This window comes from Alternaria triticimaculans, assembly GCF_023758025.1.
Source record: "Alternaria triticimaculans strain BMP 0046 chromosome Unknown scaffold_6, whole genome shotgun sequence".
NCBI classification, from domain to species: domain Eukaryota; kingdom Fungi; phylum Ascomycota; class Dothideomycetes; order Pleosporales; family Pleosporaceae; genus Alternaria; species Alternaria triticimaculans.
In genome coordinates this window covers 1,269,748-1,284,195 of record NW_026055963.1, presented here as the reverse complement: position 1 = coordinate 1,284,195, position 14,448 = coordinate 1,269,748, and the positions used below count along the sequence as shown (strand labels likewise).

The 14,448-nt window shown below is 52.8% G+C and overlaps 3 protein-coding genes across 3 annotated transcripts; 2 read left to right on the top strand and 1 right to left on the bottom strand.

Annotated features, from left to right (window-relative positions):
* Positions 1-490: 490 nt before the first annotated feature.
* J4E78_005288 (uncharacterized protein) lies at positions 491-3,173 on the bottom strand (the record flags this gene model as incomplete). Its single annotated transcript, XM_049365909.1, has 5 exons — positions 491-1,618; positions 1,665-2,522; positions 2,570-2,783; positions 2,834-2,931; positions 3,009-3,173. The coding sequence occupies 5 exons, from the start codon at positions 3,171-3,173 to the stop codon at positions 491-493; spliced, it is 2,463 nt and encodes an 820-aa protein (XP_049222624.1).
* Positions 3,174-4,317: 1,144 nt separating this feature from the next.
* Positions 4,318-11,031, top strand: J4E78_005287 (uncharacterized protein; the record flags this gene model as incomplete). Its single annotated transcript, XM_049365908.1, has 7 exons — positions 4,318-7,002; positions 7,054-7,354; positions 7,405-7,531; positions 7,583-8,519; positions 8,566-9,238; positions 9,286-10,052; positions 10,099-11,031. The coding sequence occupies 7 exons, from the start codon at positions 4,318-4,320 to the stop codon at positions 11,029-11,031; spliced, it is 6,423 nt and encodes a 2,140-aa protein (XP_049222623.1).
* A 2,275-nt stretch (positions 11,032-13,306) lies between these two features.
* Positions 13,307-13,690, top strand: J4E78_005286 (uncharacterized protein; the record flags this gene model as incomplete). Its single annotated transcript, XM_049365907.1, has 1 exon — positions 13,307-13,690. The coding sequence occupies one exon, from the start codon at positions 13,307-13,309 to the stop codon at positions 13,688-13,690; it is 384 nt and encodes a 127-aa protein (XP_049222622.1).
* Positions 13,691-14,448: the final 758 nt, after the last annotated feature.

The window sequence follows — 14,448 nt, the reverse complement described above, 5'->3', positions numbered from 1 at the left end:
GACCTGGACATTTTCACTGTACAATATACTCAATTTTCCATTCTCAATGGTACATCTAATAATACAAAAGGGCCTTTCAATCAATCCATCGCCCCGAGTCAAACAAAGCTATAAGCCGCAAGAAAACCACGCTCAAAACCAAGTGAAAATACTCCATGCATGCAACCGTCTTTTCATGAACCCACACCAATGTTTTCTTGCCAGAGAAAAACATCGTCCGTCGACATGCAGCCCACCCCACCCACTCCATATACCCTAATTATGCAAGAGATGGACCAGAGCCAGACTTGTTATGAAATGTCTAGTTGATGTGTTGCCTTTGATACCCAAGAAACGCCGCAACGGTTTGCTGAAAGAAAGAAGGAGGATAGCAGGCAAAAGGAAGATATGGCAAGAAGGGATGACGTAACCTTGCTGAAACAAGAGGCCTATCCTTTTGGCCATGGGAGAAAGTGCAGAACCTCCACTCAGAGTCCAGCATATCAAAGCTCTACTGACTGCTTCCATGATCATATCCGTTCGAACCATTTGTTACGTCAAGAATCCTATTCGGCGCCGGACTCGACTTCTTGACGGGCGGATCAAGGATGGTCGGACTGGAAAGCGGTTCCAGGCTCTTGACGGGCGGGAAGATAGGCGTCTCGGACATTTGATGGCTTGATACCGGGCGCATGGCGTCATGTTTTGAGGGCGCGGGAATGGGGTCTGGGAGCATCTGCGCGGGCATTTGGGACGATGGTGATGGAGCTATGCGCATTGGTGCTGGGGCCGGGGAGGACATGTTTGCTGGGAGGGGCGCGGGCGAACTGTGTTTGGTCGGGGAGAAGGAGGGGCGGTTGGCGGAGCTGGGTGGGAAGGAGGAGTGCGGGCTGTTGAAGTTGAAGCTTGGTGGTAGGCCGTTGGTTGGACGGGGGGAGGCGGCTGGTGAGTGCTTTACTGGTGAGCCGCCTGGGCCTGCTGCTGATGCTGGGCGACTGAAGCTCCGCACATACGGTGCTGCGGGTTGTGGTGGGCCGAATGGATTCGAGTTGAAGGGGTTGGGACCGCCGAAAGAGCTGCCGTTCTGCTGTGGCTGTGGCATGTGGAAGCTTTTTGTTGGGCTGCTCGGTATCCGTTCGAGGTTGTACGGTGGAGGTGACGATGTTGGACCGTTGCCAGTTCTGTGCCCAGGAGACGAGAAGTGAGATCGTATTGGCGATGACATGCTACCGTTCGCGCCCTTGGTGGGTGATCCATATGCGGCTTCCGATCTTTGTATGCCAGGTGGACCTAGAGCTTGACCACGGGGAGAGAGACTCGGGCCATCGACCCATGGCTGTGCGGGATGCATGGAGGGCTGGAAAGCTTGTGGTCGTGGTAGTTGTACTGCGTCAAACAAGTTCGTTGACATAGAGGGGCCGTTGCCATTTGCTTCTGCTTGGTTTCGTGGTGACTGAGATGTCAATCGTAGCTTGAGAGAAGGGAGTTTCGGCTCGTCCGCCTCTCCCTCTTTACGCTTGCAGGCAGTGCAAACAAACGTAAACTTCGAATCGTCGGCCTGTTCTTCTGTGATGTCATGGCACTTCATGTGTTGCCAGACATTGCACTTCTCACACGATATTTGTGGGGTGTTGTCGTTCTACTAAAGTCAGCGGAATGCATGGTCGATGTGCAGTAATACTCACCAGGTTGGAGCCGTAAGTGCCGCACTTCTCGCAGTCAAAGAACCAATCTTCCTCCTCGTTAAGCCTCTTGAGATCACTCTCATGCTTCTTCATCATGGCTTTCAGGTGTCGCTCCGATAGCCTGGCATTGTTTGAGGCCAGCTTCTGTTCGTTCTCTTGCAATTTACGCAGCTCCTCTTCTTTCAGAATCTTTGCCGTCTCACGCTCCTTCAGCCGTTGCTCACGAGTCATCCTGCGAGAATCCTGTGCCTCCTCCATCTTCTTTTGCTTCTCTTGCTCCGCCTTGGCCATCGCAAGTTCTTCCTGCCTCTTACGTTCCGCAGCCTCGGCTTCTTCAACCTCCTTCTGTTTCTCGAGTCGCGACGAGATTCGGGACGAGCGCTTCGCTGTAGCAAGCTTCTGCATGTTCTCCAACTCCTTCATCTTGCGGGCCTGCTTCTTTGCTTGCTCCTCTGCCAGCCCCTCCATGACAGGCATAACGTCTTCCTGAAGGCGTTTGTATAGAACCTTTTCGTTTGGATCGCGACTCTTCCGGATGCTGCTCATGTATTCCTGGTAGTCTTCCAAGGTGACGCAAATGCACTCCCACTTCTTGCCGCCGAGACCGTCGTCAATCTCTTGAGGCTGTTGCTCTTCAGTTGCTTGCTCCTCCTCCTCAGCTTCTTCGGGTTCGGGAGTGGACGCCTTTTGTCGCTTGCTGGCTCTTGAACCTCTCGATTTCTTGGGCTTTGGTTTGGATTTGGCCTTGGCTTTCGTAGGTTCGGGAGGAGGTGGTGGATCGGTCATTCGGTACATGCGGTTGTCGTCGAGAACGAATAGCGATCGCTCTTGCGAGTCCCAGCCCGTGGGCTCCATACGCTGTGGCATGTTAGTCGTTGCCCTGCACCAATCCCAGTGATGCTTACCCATAGTGTCTGCTCGCTGTCCGTCGCTCCAATCTTCTCTCTTATTGTGTTCGGGTTGTTGAGCGTCCATACGGAAAGTTGTTGCAAGACGCGTATTTTGGTGAAGACGTCGAAGTCGTGGAACTTGTTGGGCTCCTCTTCCTCGCCAAAGGGGTTTCGGGCGGGCGCTTTCGCGACATACTGTCGGCGGGTGTATTCATCGAAGATTTCGGGTCTACCATCATGTCAGTACTATCGAGACTATGCGCAATGGCCAGGTCTTACGTCAAGCCCTTGTGTGACGATACGTGCTTCAGCAGCGCTAGGCCAATTTGTGCGAGTTTGTCGGATGGCTGTGGTTGGAGACATTCGGATTCCAATTCCTGCACGTGTGTCAGCTCGTGGTCCTTGTAAAACATATGCGCGCCGGGCTGGGATGGCAGGCGCAAAGGGCATGTACCTCGATGTCAAAGTCCTTGTCGATTTTGACCGCGTCACCGAAGAGACTGATGTACTGGGCCAGATTTGCAAACTGCCACATGTTGCGCAGTTTTTGCAGTGTGCTGGGCTCTTCAGCAGGCGCCTCGGCCTCCATTTCGTCGGCGGCGCGTTTTCGAGACGGCATGGCTGCGGTGCCTCGCGTGCGGCGACGCGTGTGAGTTACGTGTGGATATGGTGTAGAGGCCAGAAATGGTGGCTAGCAAATGCGCGTTGTGAGATGGCGATGGGTAATGCTGTCGTGGTGTCGGCGGGCTCGTAGGTAGGGCGATGATGCGAGTGCCGATGTCCCTTTTTGGTGATGTGAGTGATGAATGTCGCGCGTCGATTGTCGGCGAGTCCGGGGGAGGCCCAAAGCGGTAAGGCGCCATCGGCCCAGCCTTGCACATGCAATCTGGCAGAGACAGAATACTCATGACGATGACGAAGAACGCAGACAGCGGCTTTGCTTTCACTACACAGGCAGAGCTATGGCAATGGCATATCGAGTGCATGGCATGAACGTAGGCCGCTTACTAAGACCAGTCCCTATAAACCTTAATGCACCCGTCTTACAGGATATGCGTATTCCAAGAGTATCGGTCTTTCGTGACAATATGGACAATTCGACCGGCCGTCGGTTGGGACTCCACCAAGCCACCGAAATTATCATCGTCACGGTCATGATGACAGGAGGTGACGATGTGAGGCCGCGTGGCTCACGCAAGTGCACAAGCCACAGCTCCACCAAGTGTGGCTCAGTGCCGGAGGATTCCACGCCAGGGGCCAGAGACGTTGCATGGTAAGCCGTCAGCAGTTTCGGATTCCTGGGTGGTGTTGGTTACTTATGCTGTACGGTGGTTCGCCTCAACTTGGAGAGCAAATACCATACACATAATCGCATAACAAGTTCATGTTCTTCGTAATAGCACCGTCTACAGGACAGCGATGACACATGCCAAACACGACAAGTACCGTAGACGTTAAACTAAAATTAACCCTCAGCCCTAGCCTAAGCCGCGCATCCTGGTCGCTCACTACACCCTTGTCCGTGCTTGGGAATCCGCATCCATCCCGCATTTCAACCAACTCTTTCCCACCAAACACACCACACGCGCCCTTTGGACTGCTACGCGCCACCTACCGCTCTCGCCATCGCTGCCACGCTCTCTCTACGCTACGACACTCGCTTACGTTTGTTTTGACGCCTGCATGATCGCGCAATAGCATTCTGGGAGAGCTAGTTGGTTCAGATGCTGGGTTGAACGCCGCATATCAGACAGGACGTCCCGATGTCCTACCCAGATCCCAACCACGGCCGAAGTCACCCCCACCAATCAATACCTCTGCAAGACCTCAATCGCCCACCCGACGGCTTCGACGAAGATGCGTCGCAAGAACACCGGCGCACTCTCAGCGACCGCGGGCGCAATCTGCTCAGACAGGCCGGCGCGATAGGCACAGGGGGACATTTCCGCGACTCTCAGTACTCGCCCATCGTAGAGGTGTCGCCCAGCCCTACGCGATACGCACCGCCGCACATAAACACCAATCTGCCCCCTTCGCATAATGGCATCCGAAGGGTCGTGGACGACGAAGCGCCTGGCTCGCCCTTGGACGCGGGCGCATTCCAGACGGCCATTGGATTCGGCATGGGCATGGAATTCCAGGGCGACACATCGCCGCCAATAGCGACGCCGGCATCGTCCATGTCCTACACACACACACCCTATGGGCAAGAACCATACGTCGACAGATCTACCTCGGAAGACCACGACTACTTCTCCCCCACCTACGACGATACGGCCCGCTTGACCGACGCGCGCAACCTCCAGCCGATAAGCGGGGCCACAGCTCCTTCCACTCCTAATGAGCGATCCAGCTTCCAGAGTGTGCACTTTCTCAGCCCTGGTGATGCCTCGCCGACAGCCCGGCATGGCGGCGACATTGGGCAGGTGGAGGCTGGCAACGTGCGCGACTCACGAGGAAGGAAGCGCTCGTTATCGCCTGGCAATTTCGAGTCGCCTCTACACAGGGCTGGGACTATTATGCGGAACATGTCCCAGCGTGTTGTCAATGTCAGCAACGACTCTCAGGTCGCTGAGCGAACCATCCAACGGAAATCCACCATACACCAAGGACGCCTTGCACCTCCTCTATCCATTCCACCACTGCCGGAGTACTCCAATGACGGTCCTACCTCGCCTGTTCCCTCCACGCCACTCGAGAAGCCGCCGTCACCCATCGTGTACTCAAGGACGCCAAGCGCATCATGGAACCATCCACCAAATCCCTTGCGCGGGAAGAGTCTTGGCATCTTCCCTGCTGACAGCAAGTTGAGAATCAGGCTTTGCGACCTGCTTGTGCATCCTGTCACAGAGCCACTGCTGCTCGTTCTCATCGTGATCCAGACGATTTTACTTGCAGTGGATGCGCGTACCAGGGCAGTCTATAACACTGGGCACAGCAAAGAAATCTCGACTTTCAATGGCATCGACTGGGCTCTCATGGGCCTTTTCATCATATACACATTCGAGGTCATTGTCCGCATCATTGTCTCTGGTTTTATCATCAATCCCGTCGAGTATAGCACCATCAACCGCCAGGTCGGCTTACGCGAGGCTGTTATAAGCAAAGCAAACCAGCTATTTTCAGGACTCCACCGACAACCTTCGCAGCGCAAGACGGGCACCAACACCGACTTTGCTCCAGATCCCCACCAGCCTTCAGTACTGCGGTCCTTCACCACTGCACAGATGCACACCGATGTCGGAGTAGGCGATGCACGTTATCAAGTACGTACTCGCCTCGCGCATCGGGCATATCTCAGACACTCATTCAATCGAACCGACTTTGTTGCCGTCGTCTCGTACTGGATTGCTTTTGTCCTAGGACTGTGGAACATTGATAATAGCCGAGTCATACTCGTGTTTGACATGTTGAGTTGTTTGCGAATCATCCGTCTTCTGAACCTCACCAGCGGAACCTCCGTCATTCTCCGAAGTTTGAAGAAGGCTGCGCCTTTGCTGGTCAATGTCGCCTTCCTCATCGGATTCTTCTGGCTTCTCTTCTCCATCGTCGGTGTCCAAAGTTTCAAATCAAGTCTGCGGAGAAACTGCGTGTGGTTAGCTCCGGAGGGACAGGAAAACTTCACGAATGATGCCCAATTCTGCGGTGGCCATTTAGCCGACATTGAAGGCTATCATCCCCAAACGTACATACCTGCTCCGGGCATGCCACCTGGGCCTGACAACGGCAAAGGTTTTCTTTGTCCAAAGGGCTCAGTCTGCGTTGAGAATGACAACCCTTTTGCAGGCACGAAAAGTTTCGACAACATCCTCCAGTCTCTTGAGCTTGTATTCGTCATCATGTCGTCCAACACGTGGTCCGACTTGCTCTACACAGTAGCTGATACCGACTACCTCATCAGTGCCCTTTTCTTCATCGTAGGGCTGTTAATCCTGAGTTTGTGGCTCATCTCTCTCTTGATCGCTGTCATCACCTCCTCCTTCCAAATCATCCGCGAAGAAAGCAAGACCAGTGCTTTCACCGGAGTGGAGATCAAAGATGAAGATGCAGAGAAGAACGACGAGAAACAGCGCGTGAGTAGTCTCAAACGTCTCTACGACAGGACTCTATGGGTATGGGTGGCTGTCATAGCCTTTGGCCTTGTTGCTCAAATGATGAGAAGCGCCAACATGAGCGACTTTCGCCGTTTTTTCATCAATGCCGCAGAAATTGTCGTCACCTTCATACTCTTCGTTGAGATTCTCGTACGAATTGTTGTCGACTGGAGGCATTTCTTCAGGAGCAGGCGCAACGTCATCGACCTCATGATCGCCATCATCACAGCTGTCATACAGATACCAGCCATCAAGCATGCACACAATGGAAAAGCCTACGCCTGGTTATCGATATTCCAGATCCTTCGTGTCTATCGCGTTGTCTTGGCTGTGCCGATGACACGCGACCTCATCGTAGGTTACCTTCTCCGCCATTGGGAACTCCTGAACTAACAGCCATACTAGACAGTCGTGTTTGGAAACGCGGGTGGTCTTTTGAACTTGATTCTCTTTGTGTTCCTTTTGACTTTTCTAGCATCCATCTTCGCCTCAAAGCTGCTCCGCGGCGAAATTCCGGAAGAAGACGATGGCGAGACGATTCGCGTACCATTCTTCGACATTTACAATTCTTTCTTGGGAATGTACCAGATATTTTCCAGTGAAGACTGGACAAGTATCCTGTACACTGTTACCCAATTCCAGAAGCCGTTTGGCACAGCGTGGATTGGAGCGTCTTTTTGTATCATGTGGTTCATTTTCGCTAATTGTAAGTACAACTCGACTTTCAATCTAGTGCAAAGGCTAACCAGAGGCTAGTCATTGTTCTGAACATGTTTATTGCTGTCATCCAGGAGAACTTCGATGTGTCTGAGGATGAGAAGCGCTTACAGCAAGTCAAAGCGTTTCTGCAGCAAAAGGAAGATGGTCTCACTTCGTCCACTGGGTATGTTGAACTCTCTTCCCTGTGATTGATATACCAGCTCACCCATTCTAGTAATCTATCCCTGTCATCCATCTTCAAACTTGGGCAGGCACGACGCAGAGATCCACTCGACTATGGACACGCCGCCACAGAAATGCTGCTCAAAGATGCGGTCGTCCGTGACTTTCTTGACGAGGCAGACGGTAGCGAAAGCCCACAAGAAGAAGACCCGCGACCAGGCATCCGCCCAGCCAAGACTATAGTGGGATCGGGAACCATGTCCACAATCTGGCAACGATTCCAGCGTCGAATCATACACCGGGAGCCCAACCCTTTCTACGCTCCTCTCGACTTCGGCCGCGCATATGAGGATCTTGACCCAAGGAGCATGGCAAAGGAGGTCGTCTCAGCTACCGAGAGGCGTAAGAAGGCTCAACGCGAGTATTTACGAAACCACCCCAACTACAACGTTTCCCTGTTCATCTTCCGAGCCAACAACCCCATACGCAAGCTATGTCAGCGTGTCGTGGGCCCTGGCCGCGGTGGTGACCGTATCGAAGGAGTTGCTCCATCTGTCCCTGTCTGGTATGCATTCTCGGCATTCATCTATGCTGCAATTATCGCCATGGTACTGTTGGCCTGTATCACAACGCCACTGTACCAACGCGAATACTTCATGACCCACGAGTTCAGCGTCAAGAACTGGTTCGTGTGGGTAGACATGGGCTTTGCGGTGCTCTTCAGCATCGAGGCGCTGATCAAAGTGATTGCCGATGGTTTCTTTTGGACTCCCAACGCCTACTTCCGCGGCTCTTGGGGCTTCATAGATGGCATCGTATTGATCACTCTTTGGGTCAATGTTGGCACATCGTTCTTGAACGAAGGCCAAGTCACTAGAACCGTGGGCGCGTTCAAAGCTTTGAGGGCTTTACGTTTGCTCAACATCAGCGACAGTGCACGTAACCACTTTCACGCGCTCATCGTTCGCGGTTGGTGGAAACTATTCTCGGTAAGCATCTTGCAACCTCTATTTTTTCAGAGCTAATGATGACCAGGCTGCTTTCGTGTCATTGAGTCTGTTGATTCCATTCGCCATCTACGGTCTGAACCTCTTCGTCGGTCAACTTCAGTCCTGCAACGATGGTGACTTCCCTGGAGGCGCTAGTCTCCGAGACTGTGTCGGAGAATTCAACAGCAAGCCTTTCGACTGGGAGGTTTTGGCCCCACGCCAAGCTGCCAATCCCTATTACGACTTCGATAACTTCGGAGATGCCCTCTTCATCTTGTTCCAGATTGTTTCCCAAGAAGGCTGGACAGACAACATGTGGACTGCAATGAGTATCACCGGAGTTTACACACAGCCAGCAGACAGAGCATCGCAGGGAAACTCTGTCTACTTCATTGTCTTCAACTTGCTCGGAGCTGTCTTCGTGTTGACGCTGTTTGTTTCCGTCTTCATGCGCAACTACACGGAACAGACTGGTGTCGCCTTCTTGACGACAGATCAGCGCTCTTGGCTTGAACTACGAAAGCTCCTTCGTCAAGTCGCTCCATCCAAGCGACCTTCGTCTACCAAGGTACGGGAGAGCTGGGAAGAGTGGTGTTACCGTAGGGCGGTCACCAAGACCGGACCATGGCAGAGATTTATTACCGGCGTTTTGATACTGCACCTCCTGCTGCTGTGTTTGGAGTGGTACCCAGGCTATGGTCCATGGGAGGTAGCTAGGGGTAAGTTCCATTCCATCGAGTCCATGGCCTAATACTAATATGACTAGACTACATCTTCCTGGCGCTCACCATCGTCTTCATCGCGAACATAGTCATCCGAATCATCGGTCGCTCATGGCACCGTTTCCGGAGAAGCGCATGGGACATATACTCGATATTCTCTGTTGCGGGGACTTTCGTGACATCGATTCTTGTGTTAGCGAAAGACGATGTTAGGCCCTTCGTCCAGCTGCACAAGCTCTTCCTTGTCTCCATCGCTCTCATGCTCATCCCTCGGAACAACCAACTCGACCAGCTGTTCAAGACTGCCGCAGCAAGTCTCGCATCCATCGCAAACCTTCTCGCCACCTGGTTCGTCCTGTTCCTAGTATACGCCATCGCCCTCACGCAAACCTTTGGTCTTACCAGGTTTGGAGCCAGCGAGACTGGAAACATCAACTTCCGCACTGTGCCCAAAGCACTCGTCTTTCTCTTTGTGATGAGTGGTGGCGAGGGCTGGAACGAGTTCATGGAGGACTTTGCAAACGTCGACAAACCTTACTGCACCGTGGGCAGGAGATACTTCGACAGCGACTGCGGTAGTCCCGAGTGGGCGCGAGCTCTCTTCATCACTTGGAACATCTTGAGCATGTACATCTTCGTCAACTTGTTCGTCTCGTTGATATACGAGAGTTTCAGTTACGTGTATCAAAGGAGTAGCGGGCTGTCAGTCATCAGCCGAGAGGAAATTCGTCGCTTCAAACAAGCCTGGGCTGAGTATGATCCAAACGGGACCGGCTACATCTCGAGAGAAGTGTTCCCCAGGCTTCTGGGTGTAAGTTCATCATTGTCGTATTCAAGCACAAAACTAACTATATCAGGAACTGTCCGGTATCTTCGAGATGCGTATCTATGACTGCGACTTCACTGTGAATCGATTGATCGAAGAGTGTGGGGTAGCACCCGGAAGGGAGTCCAATCTCCCTGTGTCAGGCCGTGAACCAACCAAGGAGATCGACCTGGACAAACTGAACCGGTGTCTCGCCCAGCTACCAGTCGCGGAGATACGTCGCAGACGAAGACGTATGAATCTTTTCTATGAGGAAGTACTTGTGTCGAGCGACCCCGACAGAGGCGTTGGATTTTCATCACTCCTTATGATTCTGGCTCATCACAAAGTCATCAACGACAACAAGAGCTTGAGACTGGAAGAGTTCTTGAGACGCAGAGCTCGTCTACAAAGAATCGAAGAAGCTGTCCGCCGTAACGTGGTCAAAGGGTTTTTCGATACACTATACTGGGCACGGCGCTTCCGTCGTGCCATGGACCTGAAGAAGCAAGGACGTATGGCAACAGTCCCTCAGTTCACTGTTCCCGAGATCTTCATCGACGACGAGGACATCACAAATGCCCAGCGAACTCAATCTTCCGGACCTCCCAGTCCTCTCTTCTCACCTCAAGATCTCTACGCACCTTCCCCTCGCAACTCTGCTGGCGCGTCTACTTCGCCACCGGCCTTCCCTTACGACAGGACAAGGAGCAGAACCAACTCCATACAACAAACACCGACAGGCTCACCTACACGGGGAAGCCCGCAACCATCACCGTTCTCCATGTCTGGCAGCGAGCAAGAATGGCAGTTTGCCTCGGCACTTAGTCGGCCACCCAGTCCTCTCGAAGTCGATCCTGGGCAAGCGAATAGTCGCAGCCGAGCAAATAGCGCAGTCAGTGCGGCCGATGTTTTGGAAGTGCTTGACAATTCCGCATGGGGCGAATCGATTAGAAGGAGTTTCACTCAGCGGCGGCGCAGTTAGCGTCCGAGAAGATTTGTATATGAACGCTAAAGACAAGCATGAGCAGGTGTCAATCACGTCGATCAAGCTGGCTTGGTGTGGCTTCGGCAACACGTCGAGCCAAAACGGGATGGTTCAGGATGGCGTACGATACGGAGTCTGTTGCATGAACGTCTGGAATGATTGGATACGTAAGCGGCCGGCATCAACCCAACACGCAACCATAATGTGGAATTGATGGTTCGGTTGAGAATGGGGATGCGGCCTGTAATGGTGTAATGGCGGTGGAGTTAACTTTTGGCATTGCATAGCGTCGGCGTTGAGCGATTGATCAAATCACCTTAGATATTACTATCACGAAGCTTCATATCTTTCCCAATGGTGCGCATTCTCATCGCTCCGTCGACTCCTACACGGGGCATACGAGAGCCGTTTGTATTAGTTCACAGGATAGCGCACGAGATGTCCGGTACGCTACTCAACGTGCATCGTGAACACACATACAATAGTCTCTTCGTCCAAGCCAACCGTACCATGGTTCAAAGAATAACCCGACAGCATGAACACACGCAGGTGACAGACGCTAATTGTACCTTCCGTCGGTCGGCATTGGAAGGCATAATAACCAGTCCCTTGCTTACAGCTGGTTATGAGCTTCTTCCGTCTCTTCTAGACCCGACAAGGACCACGCGATTATAGCGCACTGTGATATACGATCGCCCCGCACCTCGACGAATGTTGCATGCAGACCTGAAACGTTGATCTGCTCCTCGCCGATGAGCTCTTACCTGACGGGCGTTCAAGTGTGGTGTGTACCAGACACCCTCACGTCACCAACAGTGAGCACAATGCATACCTATCTTTGGCTCGCCACCCACAAGTTCCAGCGTTGACACACCACACTGTAGCATCACACGGGAGCATCACAACCGCATCTGCATTTGTTGAACGTCCGATGCGTCTGAAACGCTGGTCTGCCGTTAGACAGCTGGGCGAACCGCGCCATGCCGCATCGGGATACGCACGCCTGTCGCAGATTCTCGCATCACACACGCAGCACCCGGTCTCGAGACAGGCCGGTTGAGCATGGAGACACTGCGAGCTTCAAGTGCTGGGTAATGCCTACTTATGGGCTGGCGGGCTGCAAGCAAGAAACAACAGCCAGGGTGATTCACGTCTGAAGCGGCCGAACTGGGAGCGGCTCGTCACCGGCTCCAGGTTCATGGGCGAGCGGAAAGCCCTCCGATCATCGTGCCTGTTCAACAAGTTTATGGCTTGGACGTGATGGTGGACACCTCCCTGGCGAGACGATGCAGAGCGCCGGGCGATGATGACAACAAGCAGCCAGAACGCGTCGTGTCGGGCGCAAAAGCAACACCACCAACGTCCATGTCAACAAAAACATGGCCACTAGCAGTTCGCCGACGTAAGAATAGCACCGGGCAGCCCTCACAATCTCGTGTGAAGCCACCAACAAAGTCGACAAAATGACGAAGCTCCACAGTGTAATGAGGATGATCCCCCGACTTACCCACTGCCAACTAATCTCTTATCGATTGCAGGCTGCTCTCTGAAATGAAGCCATGCAATCATTCCGCGGCACTCCCAATGGGCCGCCAGTCGACGACTCCCGCTCGCTTGTTTCCAGACGGGTGATCAAACGAGGCTCAACCCCTCAATTCACGCGTTCCTGACAGGGATGTCCGCTGCAGCAGTCCCATGTCCCACCTTCCAGGGTTTTAGCTTCTGGGACGTAACACGCACTGGCACAGAGAAGTGCCAACATGCGACACGCATGCTTAAGGATCCGCCATCGTCCGCCTGTTTTTCTCGACTAAAACTACAGGAATAAGTTTTTCCTTCTTCATTCCATCTCCCGACTCCTCCTCCTTTTAACTTACCTTCGCTTTTCAGGCTGTGCGCGAGTGTCTTTGACCACCGCACTACTGTATCTCCCAATCTACATTCATATATACCCTTTGAACAGAGTTGATCTCCCCTTTGCAACTTCCACTTCCACCTTTTCTGATTCGCAAGCCGATCGACAAGGACCCAACACTCGTTGTCCTATCACATCCCTACGAACTTCCATTCCTTACATTACCTCCTTCGTAAGGACAGCTGGAACTTTCTATTCGAAACATCCTTCATTTGCAATCGGACTCCGACAAACACTCCGCGTCTATATTCGCTCAAACAATACCGGGAAGCTACATCATAGCAACCGTCGCCTGAGAAAAGCAGTTCCACCAACCTCAACTCCGACGTAACAACCACCACCTCAACACCACTCAAAATGCCTTCCCCAAGCCGCACCAACCGCTTCCAATCCTTCACCCCCCTGCGCAGCACATCCGGCTCCCTCCGCCGCCTCAAGACCGCCTTCAGCCCCACCCGCAACTCTCTGCGCTCGGCATCGCCCTCCTCCATCTTCACCTCCAGCACCACATCGCCGCCGACGCGCAACTCATCGCCACACAGCCACCGCTCCTCCGGCTCTTCCATCCGCCAACTCCTCGCCGTGCGCCGCAAGCCCAGCGTGTACGAGTTCGAAATGGAAGAGGAGAAGCACTTGTTCGAAACCGAACTCGATGTCCTCGAGCCGAGACCGAGCATGGGTCGCGGCGCGAGTGAGGTGCATGTTGTCGGCATCTTTGAGGTGTTGGACGGGAAGTGCTAGACGCATACGACTTGTTGTTGTTGCTGGCGCTTGTTGATTGGGTTATGCTTGAACATGTTTATGACTGAACTGTTTAATGGGGCGTTTTCATCTTCCCATCACCACGCATCGTTGTGTGCGTGTGTGGATGGGTCTTGCTTTTTCGATTAGATTGGGTACTCACGGTGACGTGTCAAAGGCGTTCTCTTTGTACGTGTCGTCTCTTCGACATGGACATTGGCTTGGTTTGCTTCTTTCTTATACCCCAATGGACTGGATTGGACTGGGGGGGTACTTTACCACGGCAGACATTATGCAATACGATCAAATCTTTTCTTTCAACATTGATTATCAACTTTGCAATTTGCGCATTTGCATCTTGTTGTTGTGACGCTCGTGCAAAGTATGCAAGTGAGGCTCTGAGAGTTGGAGCGTTGGGCCTTCATGCGGTGTTAGCTCAAAGCTTGTGAGCTGTCAATGGCGAGACCATGGGCAGCCTCGCATTTTCGGATATTAGGTACAGGTACTAGCGGGCATGTCGGGCAACGTGCTTGCAGAATGTAACATGATGTATGTATACCCTTAGAGCAGAGCTTAAATATTGGGTGCAAGTCAAAGAAATAAGATTCTTGGTACCTGACGCCACGAACTGTTTAGTAGTTGTGAGTTCGGCATCTCCGTCGATAGATGACCACGATTTACATGATCACGAGTTGAACCATGTTGAGATATATCATAGTATTGACATTCACTCTCCAGAAGCAGTCTCAAAATTTGTA